The sequence below is a fragment of the Haliaeetus albicilla genome, chromosome 12 (genome assembly GCF_947461875.1).
Source record: "Haliaeetus albicilla chromosome 12, bHalAlb1.1, whole genome shotgun sequence".
Classification (NCBI taxonomy): Eukaryota; Metazoa; Chordata; class Aves; order Accipitriformes; family Accipitridae; genus Haliaeetus; species Haliaeetus albicilla.
The window spans coordinates 10,803,029-10,820,902 of NC_091494.1; the positions used below are offsets into that span (position 1 = coordinate 10,803,029).

Below are 17,874 nucleotides of genomic sequence, written 5' to 3' on the forward strand. Positions count from 1 at the left end.
TTCTGACAATAGCTTCCCTGTTTATTTTGCATCTCCCCATCTAGCAGTCTCCTTCAACCACAGCTGTACAAAAAGAAAGAGCGAGCATCAGTTACCTGCTCCTTTCTAGTTTCAGCTTGTTTTTCAGTCTTTTTTCTTTAAAACTACAAATGTGTGTAAGCACACACACATCAAGGCCTCATTCTCATATATAAGCAGAAAATAAATAAGAGAAGGTTTTATCACTGATTAGGTTGTCTTTTAATTTTGGTTGTCTTAATGTTTTAATCACTGGAGTGAACCTGTAGGGATGTACACCTAGTTTTCTGAAAAGTCAGGCTCCTATCCAATGTCTCAAGCTGTTTCTGAAAGCATGTGTTACCACCTTGGCCATATTCTATACAAAATAGAAATAAATGGTTATTAATGAGATGTTGCAATGAGATTGCCTTAGCATTCCTCCTTAGATAAGACTTGCCAAGCAACTTCTCTCTAAGCCTGCAAGACTACAAGCATCAACAAGTCACATGAAGTGGGGTACATCATGTGAGAGAAGACAGGCTATTTCATTAGACTGCAACAGAGGAGCATGACTGCTAGAGCACCATTTCTCTGAGCACTAACACCCACAGTATAACACACCCTAGGTGCAGTTCAGCTCCTGCGATCTCTCCATGTTTTATGATCATTTTGCAGGACAGCTGGTTGCAGCATCACCAGGGAGACTAGCCTCACCAGCTGTGTCTGACATGTGGGGTCATGGCGTAGGAGAGAGGCCATGGTGAGTGCTGGAAATGAATGAATGATGTGGCTGTGGAGGAGTACAAGTCAGGAGCTAATTATCTAAGTATGACTCTGGATGTGAAACATAACTGAAAAGCTAAGATCTTAAGTAGAACATGGACATATTTCAAAGACAGCTTTGTCAAGGACAGCTTGGTACATATAACTTTGAAAACATTTCTCTCTACTTTTGAAGCAACTATCTCATCATGTACTCACAGAAATCAACTGGATTCCTTTTTTCAAAAGGAAGTACTATTTTAAATACTTTCCTTTTTCAAATTAGTATTGAAAGGAATGTCTTTACTAGTTTGAAATTTACCAAATTATACATATATACAGGCATGGCCTCTTTACCAGCTATAACTCTTTTCCCTTGCATGCCACGCCCATGTCTTCATTGCTTGCCTTTACAGAGCAGAGCAGCGTTAAAACCAGTTATGTCTCACTACAGAATGTGGTTTATACATATGAATCATGCTAGAAGGGCTGCCCAGTTGCCACTGTTTTCTCTGTAAGCACTTTAAAAGCCTCTTGACATGGAAACCATTTTATTATGTGAGTGATTCCTTAGCAGAGATTCTGAATTCTACAGGTCATACATAAGTAAAAATGCAGTTGCTGTAAACGTAGACAAGTTGCAGTAGAAAGATCCCTATTACTGGCCAAATCATAAATTACTAGTGCCTCGGGCACATTTATTCATGCTCTGCTACACTTCTTTGTTTAAGAAGTGAGCAGATCTACTTCATAACAGGCCTGCTCTTTGGGGTGAGGAGAAGAAACCTGCTGGCCTTTCTGGCTTTTTGAGATGGTACACCTGTTCCTTGCGTATGCAGGAAAATTAGTTGACTACACCTTGCATGCCCAAAAGCAGAGGGGCTAATGAAATACTCTGCAAAATACAGGATTTTACTGTGGCTGAAGATTTTTTCAGGAGAAGGTTCCTGTGATGGAAAAGTTCTGTGAAATAGAATAGGATATGCACATTATTTTAAACTATTATTGTGAAATTCTAAAAGATATCCCTGCAAGTTGGCAGGCTAGCTCCAAAACCCTATGCAGAGGACATAATTTTTACTTTGAAAAAGATCACAGAAGTTCCCAGCTGTTCTTATTTCCATTTGGACTCTTGGTCAATCTAGTCCTAAATCTGGGAACTACAAAATGATTTGAACCTGACTTCCTGTCCATATTCCTAGCTCCTGCTAAGCACAACTCTGGCAGCTATGAGGGGTCTCTGGCTGGGATTCAGGAATTGCAGTACACAGAGTTGCAAGGTTCATAAACTTGAGTAATTGGGTTTACAACACACTGACTGGAAATAAAACCAAAGAAAACAGGAATTGCAACTTCATGAGTTGTGTTGTATCCTGACTTAGCTTCAGGGGATTGAGATGATCCAACTATTGCTGTTGCAGTTTGACAGTGCCAAACAGGACAGTTTATCATTTCCACAAAAGATGTAATGCACAGAGTACTCTGACCTTGAATTTCAGCCAATTCTTTGAAACTTGTTTCTACTTTCTTTGAAAAGAAAAGTTTTTACAGCTCAAGTTTAGGATTGTTACTCTTTGTGAATGATGGACAAATAAGAGAAAATCTTAGTCTTAGGAAAAATGATACATCATTAAACTGCATACAAACAGGTATGCGTTAACCATTTTTTGCAGAAGATAAATAACCTCGCACTGTAAAGTTTTATACACAGTGCTGTCTGCATGCTCATAGATGCACATCTGTAAATCACCTTTTCAGTGTGACCCATTGGTTCTATTACTCAAGGCTGTAAATGCTGTTAAGAGAATAAATTAATCACTCTGGGTGAGGCAGCTAAGGCCTGTTCCCATGCCTTAATATAAGGGAGAAGGAACTGGACACAAGGAATGTCCACACAGAAACTAACACAGAAGCTGGAAGGATTAGAGTTGATTATTCACCAAGTACTGCTGTGTCAGTGGAGCTCTGTACAGATGGTAAGGAGCTGCAACTGCATTTTATAATCAGAAGAGTCGAACACAAGCTTGACTTAGGAACTTAGGACCGTTTATATCAGGTATTAGAAAACCCAAAGGTGGTCTGATTTCCCAGTGAAAAACAGTTGTGCAGTGGAAGTTACTGTTGTTCTTACTGTGTTTGTCCTTGAAACTATGACAAATGTACTCAAAAGTGTGCTAGCACAATCACTTCTTCATAAAGCGAATACCACAGAACTTGCAGAGCACCCATGAGAATGTTACAGCCTCTTTACAACTACTTAGTTGAGAAAATAGTTATGTGGTAACTTGGATTCCTTTGCAAATGAGTGGAGCTCAGTTCCTCCAAAGCATTCAAAGAAGAAAAAATATGAAGTGTATCAATCACATCAGTTCCTTGCCTTTCTGCAAGAAATTCATTTAAACACCTAAGAAACTAATTTTCATGCTAACACCAGAAAAATGTATCTTATACCAAATGAGTTTGAGTCTCTTGCAAACAACAGTGGTCATATCCAGTTTATGGTGTATATGTATAATACAGAAATGTAAGTGCACCTTGTATGTGTCCAGGGGTACACTATATAGAAGACCAGAGTTGGCTCATGGAAAGAAGGTTTAAGCAAACATATGCACAGAAGTTCAGCGCAGGTGTCATTTGCTTTTCCAAAATAATTAGTCTGTAACTCATCCACAAGTGCTAACCTTAGCAGCACAAAGCAGAGTATTGATGATATGTCCTCAGAAAGTATAGCTGCTTTTCCAAGAATTCATTACAAAAGCAAAGCACCAGCCAGATAGCATTCTCTCAGACCTTTTTTGTAACCTATTACATTCTTAGTGTCAAAAAATAAATTTTTGCCTTAGTGACAAAAAATAATCTAGTGATTTGTACATTCAAAAGGAAGTAGTCTATTGCATACAAAAATTGAATTATGTTCCTGTAAACAGTCTAGAAGAACACCAGTCAAGATAAGGCCAAAAGAAGAGAAGGATTGTTTCACTGAGAAGCTTGGTGTTAGACTGAGAGGGGGGGAAGTACTCAAATCCTTATTATTCTGTCAAGCATAGTGAAAGAGCTGAACTATGACTTTTCTTTTTTATGTTTCAGAGCCCTAAAACTTCAAGGAATTAACAGCAGCCTATTAAACAATCTCAATTTAAATGATGGGGAAGAAAAAAGGAAGTATCAAGTGAAAGATGTAGGTTTAAAATACTGTATCATTACAGAGATTATTTTGGTTTCATAAGGTCAGTGATATTGTTTTCTCCAGAGGTGGCACTGCTCAAAGAAATCACATGCAGAAATGCAGAGAAAACAGGTGAGTTCTATATGGCTTTTCACCAGTAAGCAAGGTTAGCAAAAAAGTCTCTAAAAATGAAAAGCCCTTCATATGGCTTTTCACCAGTAAGCAAGGTTAGCAAAAAAGTCTCTAAAAATGAAAAGCCCTTCACCATCTAGGATCTTGTGGTATGAGTCAGGTGAGAGTTTACACTTGGAGAGAAAACATATGTTTGCTTAGTCCACACTGCTTACCAGAAACATTGGTCAATTCCATGTACTGAATTAGGGTAAGAAACAGAATGACAAAATATTCTGTTCTTTTTCGTTTGTTTTTTTTTTAAAAACCCACCCCTTTGGGGACTGCCTGAAACTTTGCTCACAAGGTGCTGGTGCTGAACATCTGTACTTCGACAAGCAGTATTTAAAACCTGTTTCTCATTACAGCTTTGTCTCTCCATTATATAATGAGACCTTCACAAATTATCACCTTAGAGAGTACAAGGTATCTGACAATCATGTTCCTAAACACATTTCATCTGTACGTTTCCCAGTTATAGAAGTCTGGGACAAGGTTCATCGTAAAGCATTTGTGCCAGCTGTTGTACAGTATTTGTCTACTTGAGCGAGCACAGCAAAGATGACATTGTAACCTGCCCAACCATCTCATTTTCTGAAAGCTACCAATGAGACTTGTTGATTGAAATAGCTCCCCAGAAGTTAGATTTCTACATTTAAACTCCGAGCTCCAACAGATGCTGGCTTAAATCATGGCTGATCTGGTCAATGAGATGGTGCCATTAATGATACCGTCCCGCAGACTGGAAGATGCCAACACAACAAAACTCACTCAAGCTGGAAGGAAGACATAGAAAAATGGTGAAAGGGTCTTTCAGCATGGATAATTACCCTGATCTTGTGTGATATCTGAACTCACTTGCACATGAGATGTTAAGAAAGCTGTGGAATATAACCATAGTAGAATGAATCGTGAGTACCATTGTGTTCCCACAACATCCAGCTATGTTCCCACTAGTATATCTGTGCTTCTACAGGTCTTTCAAAAGTCATCATATCAGGATTACAGAGGAGTTGTGATACATGTGTGCAGTTTCCTTTAACAGTTTTAAACAGATTTTTATGGTGTAAGTATCACAATTCTCCTCAGTTGTTCTCTTAAGAATTTGCAGATTATGTGGGATCTATACCATAGATGAAGCTGACCAGAAAGTAATGGGTCTGAATGTCATAGATAGATGCCAAACCTCTAAAATACCTTCAGTAGCATGTTAAAACTCACTGTTATGAATTGAGACATTTCTCCTCTTAAAGTTACTGTTTCAGGCCCTCTGCAAACTCTGGCAGCTATCATACCTGTCTGCCATTTGAAAACTTATCTTTTCAACAGCATCAGCTATTCTGCAGAGCAGGTAAGAGCTGGAGGCAGTGGGGAGAGGGAGAATCCTCCCTCCAGGCAGCATGTCCCAATGCTGAGTTAATCTACCTAGCTGCAACAGCCCTATTCCACCTTCAAAGCCTCACCAGCACATGAAGGAGGGACAGAATCAGAGTTAGGGTTTACCGTAAGTGATCTTTAACAGTGTGCAAAAACGTTTTTATGTTTATTATCAATGCAATGCTTACTATATGTGTAGGTGGTGGTTTCTTTCCAAACGAAACTCAAAATTCTGTGCTTAAAAAAAAAATATCTGTGCTTCCTTATTAGGATTTTTTTTGTTAAGAAACAGGGTAGGTGATTAGCTAGAGATAGTCATACCTCTCATATCATATAGCTTGAAGTAAAACTAATTCTATTAAATCCATGCCGTAGCATCTATTAAACTCATGGTATAGAGTTACTTTGTCCCATGACCAAATTCTACATCTTTTCAGATGTTTGTTGAAAAAATGAGCTTTTAATCCATTTCTTACAGGTGTATTAATGCTAATAATACTGTGTAGGGGCATCTACAAATTCCAAAGCATTTGCTTTTCTGGTTGCTCATAATTTTGGTCATATATTTCTATTTAAGCTAGAATTTGGTGCACATGTTGCCAATCTGAAAAAGACTAGTTCTAAAACATTAGTGAGAAGAATTCAGTTGTTTCCAAGAATGATGAAAGTTGGGGGAAATGGAAGGTGCAAATACTGTACATCTCTGTGGAAAGGGGAAAAAAATGTATCAATGAGAATCCTGGCAGATATGTAATCCTTTGGGGTATCTAAGAAATTCAGTTTTGTTTTGGACATGTTCTGAGAATTTAAAGAACATACTTTGCAAATACACCCTGGATTTATTATACAATATGACTAGCCATCTGCCAACATTCTATTGGCATTGCTTGTATGGACATAGGTACACCAAATGAAAAATTTCCATTGACTTAGAGGGGCTTTCAGTGCTCTGTTAAGAGTTTCACATCCATGCATAAGAAAGCTGCATACAATTCACATTAGTTTTGGAAAATATATCAATTGCCAGAACAATCAAAAACTGCCAAGGCAATCATGTATTAATGCTAGCCTGCAATCCTTCTGCTGACATTTAAAAGAAATTGCAAATTTAAATTCAGTAAGCCCCTACAATATATAACAAGAATTAGCCTATGGTTCAGTGAGATTTTAGCAGCATCCCTGTTCATATTTGTTATAGCAGGATCCTAAACTACCAGATTAAGAATGCAGGAAAGCTCCAAATACACTGTGAGGCTTCGCAAGAACCTATAAAGCCCCAGTCTAGTACCTAAATTTGTACCAATGTCATTTCATTTATTTACTCCCAAATTGCAAAACAATATTTCTCAGATCTATTAACAAACAGCTCACCATTTCAGCAAAATTTTGCAGGAAACGATGGACTAGGCTGTCATCTTCTAACCTTTCTCAGCTGTCTCCATTGTTATGTTCCTGTAGTGGAAATACTGACAGCTGTTTACTTTAAAAAGCTCAATACATCCTTTTTGGCTGCTGTACCTCAGCTGGTCTTACTCTGGAACTAAGTGGCTAGCAGTTCTGCCTCTCTCCTTGACCAGTCTTAAAAGCTACTGTTGAAGGCAGTAAAGGCTACATAACCAGCATACCTGTTCTGTTTGTGCATTTGCTGTCCAGGGATACTCTAGCTGGCTGCAGGACCAAAGCAGACAGAAAGCTGCAAAATATGTAACAGCAACACAATGCTCTCTCACGTGAATTTTTCAGGTGCCTTTATTCCAAAACCTCATATAACTGAATAATAGAGAGCAGTATGGTAGAAATATAGTGTGCAATAAATCTAAGATAGCTTATTGATCCATTGACTGCAATGTCAACAGATACCCAGTCACAAATATTTTGCCTATAATTCCTGAGAGCACTACAAAATTGCTGTAACTGATTACAGAAAACCTTTTCCTTGCACTAGAGGTCATTTCAGGATATGCTTAGTTTAATACCATTTGACTTGTGCCAAGTTCCTGGTTAGTAAATGCTTTTTATGTTAGGGCTGCAAAAAAGCTTCTGTCGTCGTTTTTCTACCAGTAACTACACTGATGGCACCCTGAACTTTTAAAAACTTATCTTTTTATATTAAGCGGAGGCCCTGTAAGATCTGCTGAATCTGCAAGACCTGAAAAATACAGGATATGTGTGTCTGACTTCAGTGCCTGCACTTAAATAACCCGCATTGTCTAACTATTGTTAAACTGAACACAGCAAGATAATGATCTCACTGCCCATTCGAATCTACCTAATAAAAGCTAAGTGACTAACAAAGAAAAAAAGTATACCTATAGAAATTCTACAGAAAGGACCCTTCAAAGTTTGTCCTGCATTGGAAGAGTAGAGTATTTTTTTGGTTCCATCAGCATTGACTTCCAAACAGCTGATCCAAGATTGGAATGGGGCAGAGGGGAAGTTGGAACATGCTTAACTTATCAAACAGAACTAGAAACCACATGTCCAATATAAACAAGTTCCAGGTTTCTGCTCTTCAATGTGCCATAACCATGTTCAGCGAGACAATAACACAATGCAACAGTTGTATTTTAAATGGTTAAAGGTGCCTTCTTTTCAGATGAAATCCAATTGTGAGTTTGTTTCATAAAGAACTCCAGTTTAGCAAAATATTTGTTGTTTATGCAGAACTCATGTCACATACAAATACCTTCCAGTGTCCTGCAAAGAAGTATGTACTACTCCAGAAAAATCTTCTACAGATCATCCAGAACACTTTTTCCATAAGGCTATGATTAATTTCTAATACAAACACAGCTATCAATTGCAATCGTCCATTCATTAAAAAGATTGTTTGCTGGTTTACTCCAGACTATCTGTAAGACTTTGGTCTTGCTACTGAGAAGGGAAGTGCTGCTACTGGTGTCTGAGATGCGGAAGACAATCCATCCTCACCACTTCCAATATTAATAGATCTTATTACACTGGACCTGAGTACCACCTCCATGCTAAAAGGAGGATGGTTTTGGGGAAGAGAATTCTGTGAAGTTTCTGATTTTCCACTAGATACCCAAAGTTTTCACCCGGTAGAAAAGGCAGTCCCTGAACACTGTATTCTGTGAATGATGTTGACTGCAACAGCCGTAGTGTAGTTGGGATATTTTTTGTTAATTATGCTCTGCTCGACTACAGTAAGATCACAGGTTGCCCAGGATGGCAACTCACTGCCTGAGCTAGATTTGTCTCAGTAACTGTCTTGGTCTCAGCAAAATGTGATTTCCAAAGAACTGTGGAAGTCACAAATTGATTCATTTTCTTTCTGTACATTTTTTTTCCCTGGTTTATTGAGCATGTTTCAGTGCAACACAGCACAACCATGTATGTCCCCTCAGATTCAAAGCAATGCCCATTTGTCTTTTAAACAGATTGTCATCTTCCTCTTCCCTTTTCACTCAGCAAAAGCAAAGAGAGGAAAAGTGGGGGAAATTATGGAGAAAGAGTATTTAGCTATGCTGATTATACCTGTTTCAAAGACAATGGTGAAAAGGGAAAAAGAAGACAGAGTGGTTTTTGTAGTACACCCTCTCTCCATCACACTTATGGCAATGATAAGTACGGCTTTGCTTTAAAGGCTTTTTAGCTACAATACCTAAACTCTATTAACTGTTATCAGAAGCTTTACTCCTGTGACTTCTGCAGGATTAAATAATATCACCATAAAGACTGGGGAGAAAAAGGAGGGAAAGGAAGGGAAGGGAAGCCTTTCACAGAAAAACCTGTGTAACGATCAGAAGATTTAGTTCTCTCTAGTAGCTAATACTACTCAAGTGTGTAGTAAATACAGTTGTCAGCCAGCTGGATTCTCCATGCAACCAATCTAACCCTAACTCTTTTGCAGCTGAATTAACTGAATCCTATTATTCAGTCCTGAACCAGTCAGTTAAAAGGAGTGAGTAGGAGTAGTTCTGCCCTTCTTCCTGACTTCAGCTCCTTTTGGAAAATATAAGTTCTAAAACTTGCTTACTCTTTTAAGAAATTTATGCCCTGTGCTTATTTCAAAGATTTTAACATTAGGCTACTTATAGCATATATACTGCTTATTTGTTACCTTCAATGAACATAGACTGTTTGATCTAGGCTTAGGATCAATACCTTTAACTAATAATGTTATTGTTTGGAATTGCATGTAAGGGTGGGGACTAGGCAGGACTGTAAATGAAGTTGGTTTATGTTTTCAGTTGAATCCTTTTTTTTTAATGTGTTGAAATCTTCTTAGAGGAAGTAAGAAAGGAGTTGCAGAGCTCTTTCAAAGCAACAAAAACAATGCTTTGCAGTTTTGTATTGTTTTTAAAAATACAGGCTTATTAAAAGACACTTAAGACCATCAGTTTTTAGAAAAATGCAGGAGCAGACTGCTGAACTATTTAACACTGAGAAAGAATGCTTATGGCTTAGGCTGAAAAGACAACTGTTTCGTGAGGCTGGCATTTGAAGCTGTCCTGAAGCTAAGAATTGTCTCAAAGAAAAACTTTAGAGAAGATTTTGATGCACTCAGCAAAGAGAGGAGGTGGAAGGTAGTAGAAGAGCATTATGGGATACAACAGCCTAGAGGCACCCTGGAGCTTTTTGATAATCTGGGTGTATGCTAACGGTGAGTTAGGCATGTAGAGCCAGCTAGCCGTTTCTAACTTTTAACACAAGAATTCAAAAACACTAGGCCTAGCCACTAAAACTGAAACTGCCGAGCAATGTGCAGAGGGCTGAATTCAGTTAAGTCTGTACTCTTGCCTGTGGGAGATTAGGGGGATGGGGGAAAGGCCTTTCCAGTTTCCTCTGGCATCCTGTTCAGAGGGATTGCAGTTTCCCACTCAGTCCTGACACCTAGACCAGCCCAACTGGCAGCTCAGAGGATGGATTGAACCAGTGGTACCCCCTCATTTCATCCTGCTCTACACAAGAGGAGTCTGCAACCCTATTTTCCTCTGCTCTCTTGAGTGGCACAGGAGGCATTAGATTAAGTTTCTCCTCTTGTAATCTTCTCCTGCAAAAGCTTGAGTCTTCACAAATGCCGCTTGCCACATGCATGCATACATATACTCCTTCTAGAGTCACTGTGTGCCTACAGGTAAGCTAAAGGAAACAGAGCCAAGTCTAGTCCATGTTTTTTAGCTAACCAGCTAAGTTTTTGGTAATTGCCAGGTGCTAAAATGGAAGATAAAACTTTATTTCACCGATACGTGAAATTGCTTCTCCTTACATTGTTTAATCAGTTTCTTCACATGCTCACAGGCAGCATCTCAATTCAGACCAACTTCAAAGATGTCATGTTTTACTGCTGTGTTTTGAATTAATGTAGTTGGAGCAAATCAGACATACTAGAACTGAAAGTGAAAACTAACCTCCTGTTTTAAATGTATCATCCGTACTTTATATAAAAGCCTCTACCAACCTAATACTACTCCAGTTTGTCCAGCCTAACTGCTATGCTGTTGTCACACTTGTCACAGTGAGGTCTGATTGCTTTGTTTCTCAGATCGTTTTCAAATACCAAAAAGATTATGAATTTCTCTGTCTTCACATACCCCAGTTACAAAGTAATCAGAAAAATTTTGCTTAAGGAAACAAGATATAATAATTAGGGGGGAAAAAGGTACATAAGTTAAAATCTAACTTTTTTCATATGGGTTCATTAGTGTTGTTCTCAAAAATGTGATTATAGAGATTTTATGTAAAGAAATGGAAATTTCTTTACAAGTGAATGGAAATTATTCAGTCTTTTCTACCTATTTCAATTCGGCTAATTTTCATGAGTAAGGGTTAGACTAAAAAGAACAACAGATACCAAGTAACATGTCCTCCATAACCGCAAGGTTAAGCAGGCTGAATACATAGCTACACAAGCTCACTCTGCCAGCCAGAGACCAACAAAGGTCTTCACCACTTTCTCTTGGATGAGTCCTAACATGACATCTATGAGCAAGGATAATATAATTAGGATGGCCTTCTCTTCTTCTTGAGCCCCATCAGCCATACAAAAGTCAGCTAGTTTAGCAGTAGTACAGAGGGGCCACTATTAAGCTACCTGGCCCCCAAGTTTGTTTCACTGCAAGACTCTATCTTAGTAAGACTCCAGACTTGAGCCTGGTGCCCACATCTCTTTAGCTTATGCTAATTTGTGCAAGCACATTTAGTTCTGATGATTGAAAAGCTGTTTCTGTGTTACGATGTACTGCTTGGTGAATAGAACTAGTAAGTTTAGAAGGATGTTTTGAATGCAATTAAATGAAGGTTTATGTTATGCTTTCTCTGCATTCATGATGGCATGCTAATGAAGATGGCTAAAAGCTTGAGAGGTCACAGTGATTTGGTGGAGGCGGGGTGCAACACATAGGATTCTTGTGGTCCCTGCCCAAAATCCAGTTTTTCTCTACATATAAATACATAGTATCATGCAATAAGTTGGAGCTCTTCTACAGCCTCTTGGAACATAGCAGTTCTGGACAATGCTTTATGAGGTTGTAGCCTGTAGATGGCTATTGGGCTCTGCACTGCCTCCCTCTCCCCACTGGTGTACCAAAAGAGACAAACTGGTTTCCAGCGATTCCAGAGAATTTCCAAACCTTCTTACTGACCCAGTGCTGAAAACCTGCTTAGAGGAAGGAGAACTTTGTCATGTAAATGGTTTATCTGATTTTCTGAAAGTCCTTTGTGTTTAGGAATTTTCTCAGGAGTGGAGAGGATTTTTAAAACTGGTGTGCCAGTGAAATTTTTCTATCAATGAAATCAATATAACTTGGCATAAACAGGGTGCTGCATCTGTGCATCACAACACAGCTTCTGAGGTCCACAGGAACCTCAGTGGAAAAGAATTCAGACTTGACATCTACCCACCGACACTAAATATAACCTTCTGGTAAACATGAAAACTTCAAGGGCTTTGTGGCTGATGATCACGTTGAACTCCAGGACATCCAGTGAGAGAGTAGGGTGGAAAACATAAACATAGGAAGAAATGTAGGGGGAGGGAAGGGTTTGAAAGCTGGTGGAGAGAACGGCAAAGATTTTGGTGACTAATGTTTTCTGCCTGGTTCAAGTGTTCGTCGATTTAATAAAGATAAAGCATTCACAAGGCTGAGATAGCTTAACTGCTAGTGTACCAAACACAAGAAACTATGGATTGCTCTAGCACATTTTTTCTAACAGAGAACTTCATACTAAAACACTGCACTCAGAACACGGGCCTAAGGACAAAAGGCAGATGTTGCTTGCTTGGCTGTTCCATTTGTTTCTTCTGCTTTAAATAGGATAATTAGCATCCTCTGCACTATGGTTTTTGCTTTGGACATTTGAGCACTGAAATCTGGATTATAACTATCAGAAGGATTTCACACAGGGCACCAAACAGCTGGAAAATAGTACCAGCTTTCAGTCCCTACCAATGTGGGCTGGATTTGACCTGCAAGTACTTGGAAGGCTCTATATCTCTTTGCCACACCATAAGCTCAACAATCTAATCTATCCTTCCTCCAAGCATGGAGAGCAAAGCCTTTAGTTTCTGAGCACAGTAGCAGACAAGGACAAGCAAGTTTCTAAAGCAGGTCATAAACTGCACTATTCAAATATCTCTAGCACTATCATCGCTATCTTCTAGCCTGCAGTATTATTCTCAGCCTTCAGTTCTCCCCTAAATACCAGCTCGTCTAGTCATACAGCACATGGAAGAAATTCCACTCCATAGCAGAAGGTTTTGGTTGTTTCTTAGTAAACAGGTTGGGGAGTTATTGGGGTAGCTGTTTAAAGCACCTTGCATGTGTAGTTGGAGTACTTTCACCACTGCTTGGTGTGGTGGATAGCCATCACCCTATCCATTTGACAGATGGGCTGACTGAAGTGTATGTGTTACTTAACTAGTTCAGGACCACTGGAAAGCAGAGGAGACCCAAACCCCTTGTTCTAAAACAGTAAAACCCATTATGAGTTTTGTAAAAACAAACATTCGCCCATTTGCCAATCCTCGAAGTCATTGCCTGTTCTGTTAGCTTAACTCCTAGTGCCATATAAACTTTTTTCAAGCCTGTCACAATTTCTTTTAAAGAAAGAAAAAAATTCAAACACCTTAGAAAACATTCTGCAAGAGGAGTAAGAGGTATTTAAGCCTGTTTAAAACTCAGTCTAGAGTCAGACCTGGTGCCAGTGAGGAGGGAAACTTGGCAGCTTTGTTTAAAGCTTCCCACACAGACACTGGAGACAAGAAAACAAAGAAGCTGTAGTCCCCGAGGGTCCTGCCACTCCCAGGGCAAAATCAGTCCCTTCCCTGCTTTTCCTCTAGCTCTCACAGACACGCAAACACTCTTCTCTCACTGCCATTAGCTACAGCACTAACCAATTAAGCCCTACAGACCTGGAAAAAATACAGGAAATGAAGAGTTAAAAAAGAAAAGGGAAAAGAAAAAAACCCGGAGAACTTGGAGGCAAGCCAGCGTCCCCGAATGACTCGGCTCAGCCGGCAGCCCGAAGCGACACTCCCCAACGGCTCTGCCCTCCCTCTCCTCTCCCGCAGGGTGGGCACGGCCCAGCCCTGCCCTCTTTATCAGGGACAGGAGTTCCTCTTCTTGGCCTCTAGTTGGTTTGGCAGCCCAGAAACATTGCTAAATTTATCTTTCACTTTTAGGACAACGGCAAATACCAGAAATAAAAAAGCAAAAGAACTGAAAATTAATTGAGACTATTCCCTGCAAACCAAGCGGAAGCACCTTTTCTGCATAACTCCCAAGGAGGCAAAAAGCAGTTACACAGTGCAAAGCAGGGCAAGCTGCCTGGGGTGCCAGGAACACACTGTTCCTTTGGCTGTGCGGCACAGGGAATTGTCCATCTGTATGCTGAAACTTGATGGGGCTTTCTGCTCTCCCATGGAAAGCAAAACATACCCTCAATTTAGAAGGGCTCTTGCTTTATCTCAGGAAGGCAGCAGGAAAAGCTGAAGGCATGCTTAAGAGGTATGGCCAGTGTGGGTGAGGCTGCCACCTCTGAGCTAAAACTTTGAGAGTCATTAAGTCATGTTTAGTTCTGAGGATCTTTTTTCTTAATGCTCTTTATAAATGAACTGACCATAGACCTTAGTAAACTAATTTGTTGTCTGAAATTACTCAGTGGAACAGCTTGCACAAGCCTCCTCTAGTCGGTGTGGTGCCTCGCCATATGCACTATGATCAGTGCCTTCAGCAGAGATCAGTCTCCTCAATTTTTGGTGCTCCCTGTCTGACTGGAAGCCTCCTGTTCCCCAGCACTAGGCAGAGAGGCATGAGGTCTGGCAAGTCATGGGGCCAGTTTCAAGATGGCCCTCCTAATACTTCCAGTGTATAATTTTCACAGTGCTTGCAAGCCTTCCACTTTTTCTACGTGTGTGTCTCATAAATTACAATAGCAACAAAAATGTGGTCAGATAAGTCTTCACCAAGAAGTAAACACTGAATACCAATCAGAACAAGTTAGTGGTGTTTGCATTCAAATGTTGTTTTTTGTTTTGGAATCGGTTTCACCCAGCTGCCAAAAGCTTTTTTGAGACTGCCCATGTCCCCCTCTCTCTACACTTAGATAAATGTCTCCTTGTGACTCATGTTCAGACTCTCATCTGCCTTCCTGCCTACTCTAGCCTTCACACAAGCATCTGCTAAAGAAAGAAACAGACACACAGTCATTCAGGTGCCTCTAGAACATTTAATTTTAAAATATCAAAAGTACTGATGCTTGCATGGGAAGCGATAAGCTGGTATAAATGTAGTGACAGCAGCATGGGGTAGGAAAAAGTAGATGGGGGAGGGTAAGAAGCATTGGAAAGGGAAGTAGAAGATGCACTGAACAAGAAGACTAGCAGCTAGAAATTACAGCTTGGTACAATCCACACAGATGACCCACAAGCCATTCCCTGTGAAATTAAGTAATACAAAAGGGCAACATTAGCTTTGAATCTATGCCCAGTAAGGGTTTATTCCCGGGGGTGGGTGGGGGGGAGGGGTGGTGTTGTTGTTTGGTTTTCCCGAGCTTGAGTTCTGAGAGATAAAACCATAATGGTGGCCAAATACAAGTTTGTTTGGGTTTGGGTTTTCAACATTCATTTTAATTACCAAGCTGTAACAAATAAATCTCTGGCTGGATTATAACTAACCTGTGTGGGTCCTTAGATGAGCTTTAAGATGGGAAGATTTGCCATAAATTTTTTCACACCCCACATAGTGGCATTTGTGCTTTTTCTGGGGTGATCCAGGGTCAGTCCAGCTTCTCGTGCGTTTGTTCTTTTGTCTGGGGCTTGGCTCAGTTACTGCAGCCAGGCTAGTAGGTGTGGCTGCTCTTCCTCCTCCATGCTTACCAGCCGAAGACACACTTTCTTCCCCAAACTCCTTAGGAGCAATAGAAATGTGTAATTGTTCTGTGATATCAAAGGTCTCTGTTTTTTCCATCCTTAGAGCAGGTGAGTTTGGGACATGTTGGTTCAGATCTGCTAAAATGCTAGCTACAACAAGTAATGATGATCCATTGTCTTTCCCGGTTTCTCTGACTTCCCGCTTATCTTCCCCATTTGATGAAGAAGGTATTGCCGCACCAGGTTGGGGATCAGGCTCCCCTTTGGGACTATGGATAATAGCACGACTGGACATAGAAACAAGGCACTCTGCTGCAAAATGATCCACACATGCTGCTGTTGCCATTTTTCATAAGTTTAAAAAGAAATCCAAACAGAAGAGGGGAAAAAAAAAACCACCACCACAACACTGCTCTTTCCCTTTTTAAAAAGATTATGCAAGCAGACTTTTCCCTCTCAATTCTTAGAATCTCTTTGTAGAAGTAAAGGCTGATTTTGCAGCCATCAAAACCACACTTTGTTCATGACGATCACACCCAGCTTGTCCCCAAATCAAAAAAGCGTTGGAAGTCCAATGCAAGAGAAAAAGAAGAGCAGCTAGATCCTGGCACTGGCAGCTTGTTGCTTGGAGTATGAATTAATGCTGTTTTTTCGAGAACGCAATAAAATAAAGATGCGGTTTCCCCTGCCCTTCCATTGCGTTGTGACAGTAGAATAAGCTTTCCCCGTTATCGCTCCTCGGAGTCGCCCGGACCCCTGCGGGGGAGTGGCCTGGGAAAACATCTGGGCCTGACGTCACCGCGAAGCCACATCCTGCGCCGATGAGGTTGGCGGCGCGCGAGCAGGGCTGTGCCCGCCAGCGCGGCCTGCGCGCGGGGCAGCAGTCCGCAAATGAAAGGAAGCGGCCGATTGGCTGGCGGGGGGCGGGGGGGAGGGGGCGTTCCCAATCGCCCGCCGCGGGAGCGTGTGGCACCCTCCGCCCCCGCCGTGTCCAGAGCCGCAGCGCGCAGAGCGGCGGGCGCGGACCCCTCCGCTGGGGGGAAAGGAGACGCAACCTCCCCCGGCAGCGGTCTCGGCGGCCGTGGGACCATTAATCGCCCAGCCCTTCTCACAGGCCGTCCCCTCTGACAGATGTTGACCATTCGGGGCGTGCCGTATTAGAGGTTGTACTGCTAGGGACAAGTTAAGAGGCACTGAACTGTGAAAAGGAAGATATTAAATAAACGTTGTAAAGTTGGAACAGATACAAGTGACAGGAAAGAGCGAGGCTACACCGTTTGGTCTACGGCTATACAGATGGAGTTCATGTGTGGATTTTAATTGGTTGTGACAGGTTTCACTAACTGCCAGGGAATACACTTGAAATCACCTTCCTTTCTGTCAAAACTCACCTCACTATAGCACTCTGCTGCCTCTCAATTATTAAAAAGTACAAATGAAAATAACTTGCTTTTCATTATTATTCTCAGCTTGCAAAAGATACAGCTCATCCAGTTTTACAGAGATTAATGCCTGAATGAACAGAAGAGTTGCGTGTATGACTAACTTGCCAAGCAAAAGTAAAGAAATGCATCTGAAAGCAGTTAGTCTGTGGTGCTTCTTACCTTCTGTTGGAACATGTTTCTCCAGACTAATTCCTGTGAAATTCCTGTCTTAGGTACAGATGGACCTTTTCTCTGAGACAGAGATGGTCAGAAAGCAGGAGGGCTTCTTTGGAAGCCTTTCTTTCTGGATGGAAAGTTTTGGAGTTTGAGGGGGTGTCAGAGGAAGTGAACATCTGTTGCAGAAACTCAAATACTTTTGGTGTTAGGTTGAGTAAAAGGTTGGTTTCATACACATAAAAATGCCTTACTCAGGAGCAACCTCTGCTTATGCTACCGCTGCACTTTGTGAAAAAACGTGCTTTAGCTTCTCACACAACAGTTCCCCTCTGGGTCAGGCTCGTTGGTAACCTGTGTCTACCACAGTGCTCCATCTCTGCTCTCTTAATAGTGCAGCCTGTAGTGCTATGTGGGACTTGAGTCACTGCAGCAAAGGGAGGAATAAGGCATAGGACCAGTGT

General features: G+C 40.9%; 1 protein-coding gene across 1 annotated transcript in view; it reads right to left on the bottom strand.

Moving 5' to 3' along the window:
- KLF13 (KLF transcription factor 13) overlaps window positions 1-16,638 on the bottom strand; it is a 36,941-nt gene extending 20,303 nt beyond the window's left edge. The window contains exon 1 of the mRNA XM_009928246.2: window positions 15,618-16,638. Within this exon, the coding sequence (XP_009926548.2) occupies window positions 15,618-16,158 (541 nt within the window). The 5' untranslated portion in view covers window positions 16,159-16,638. The remainder of the gene's footprint in view (window positions 1-15,617) is intronic.
- Window positions 16,639-17,874: the final 1,236 nt, after the last annotated feature.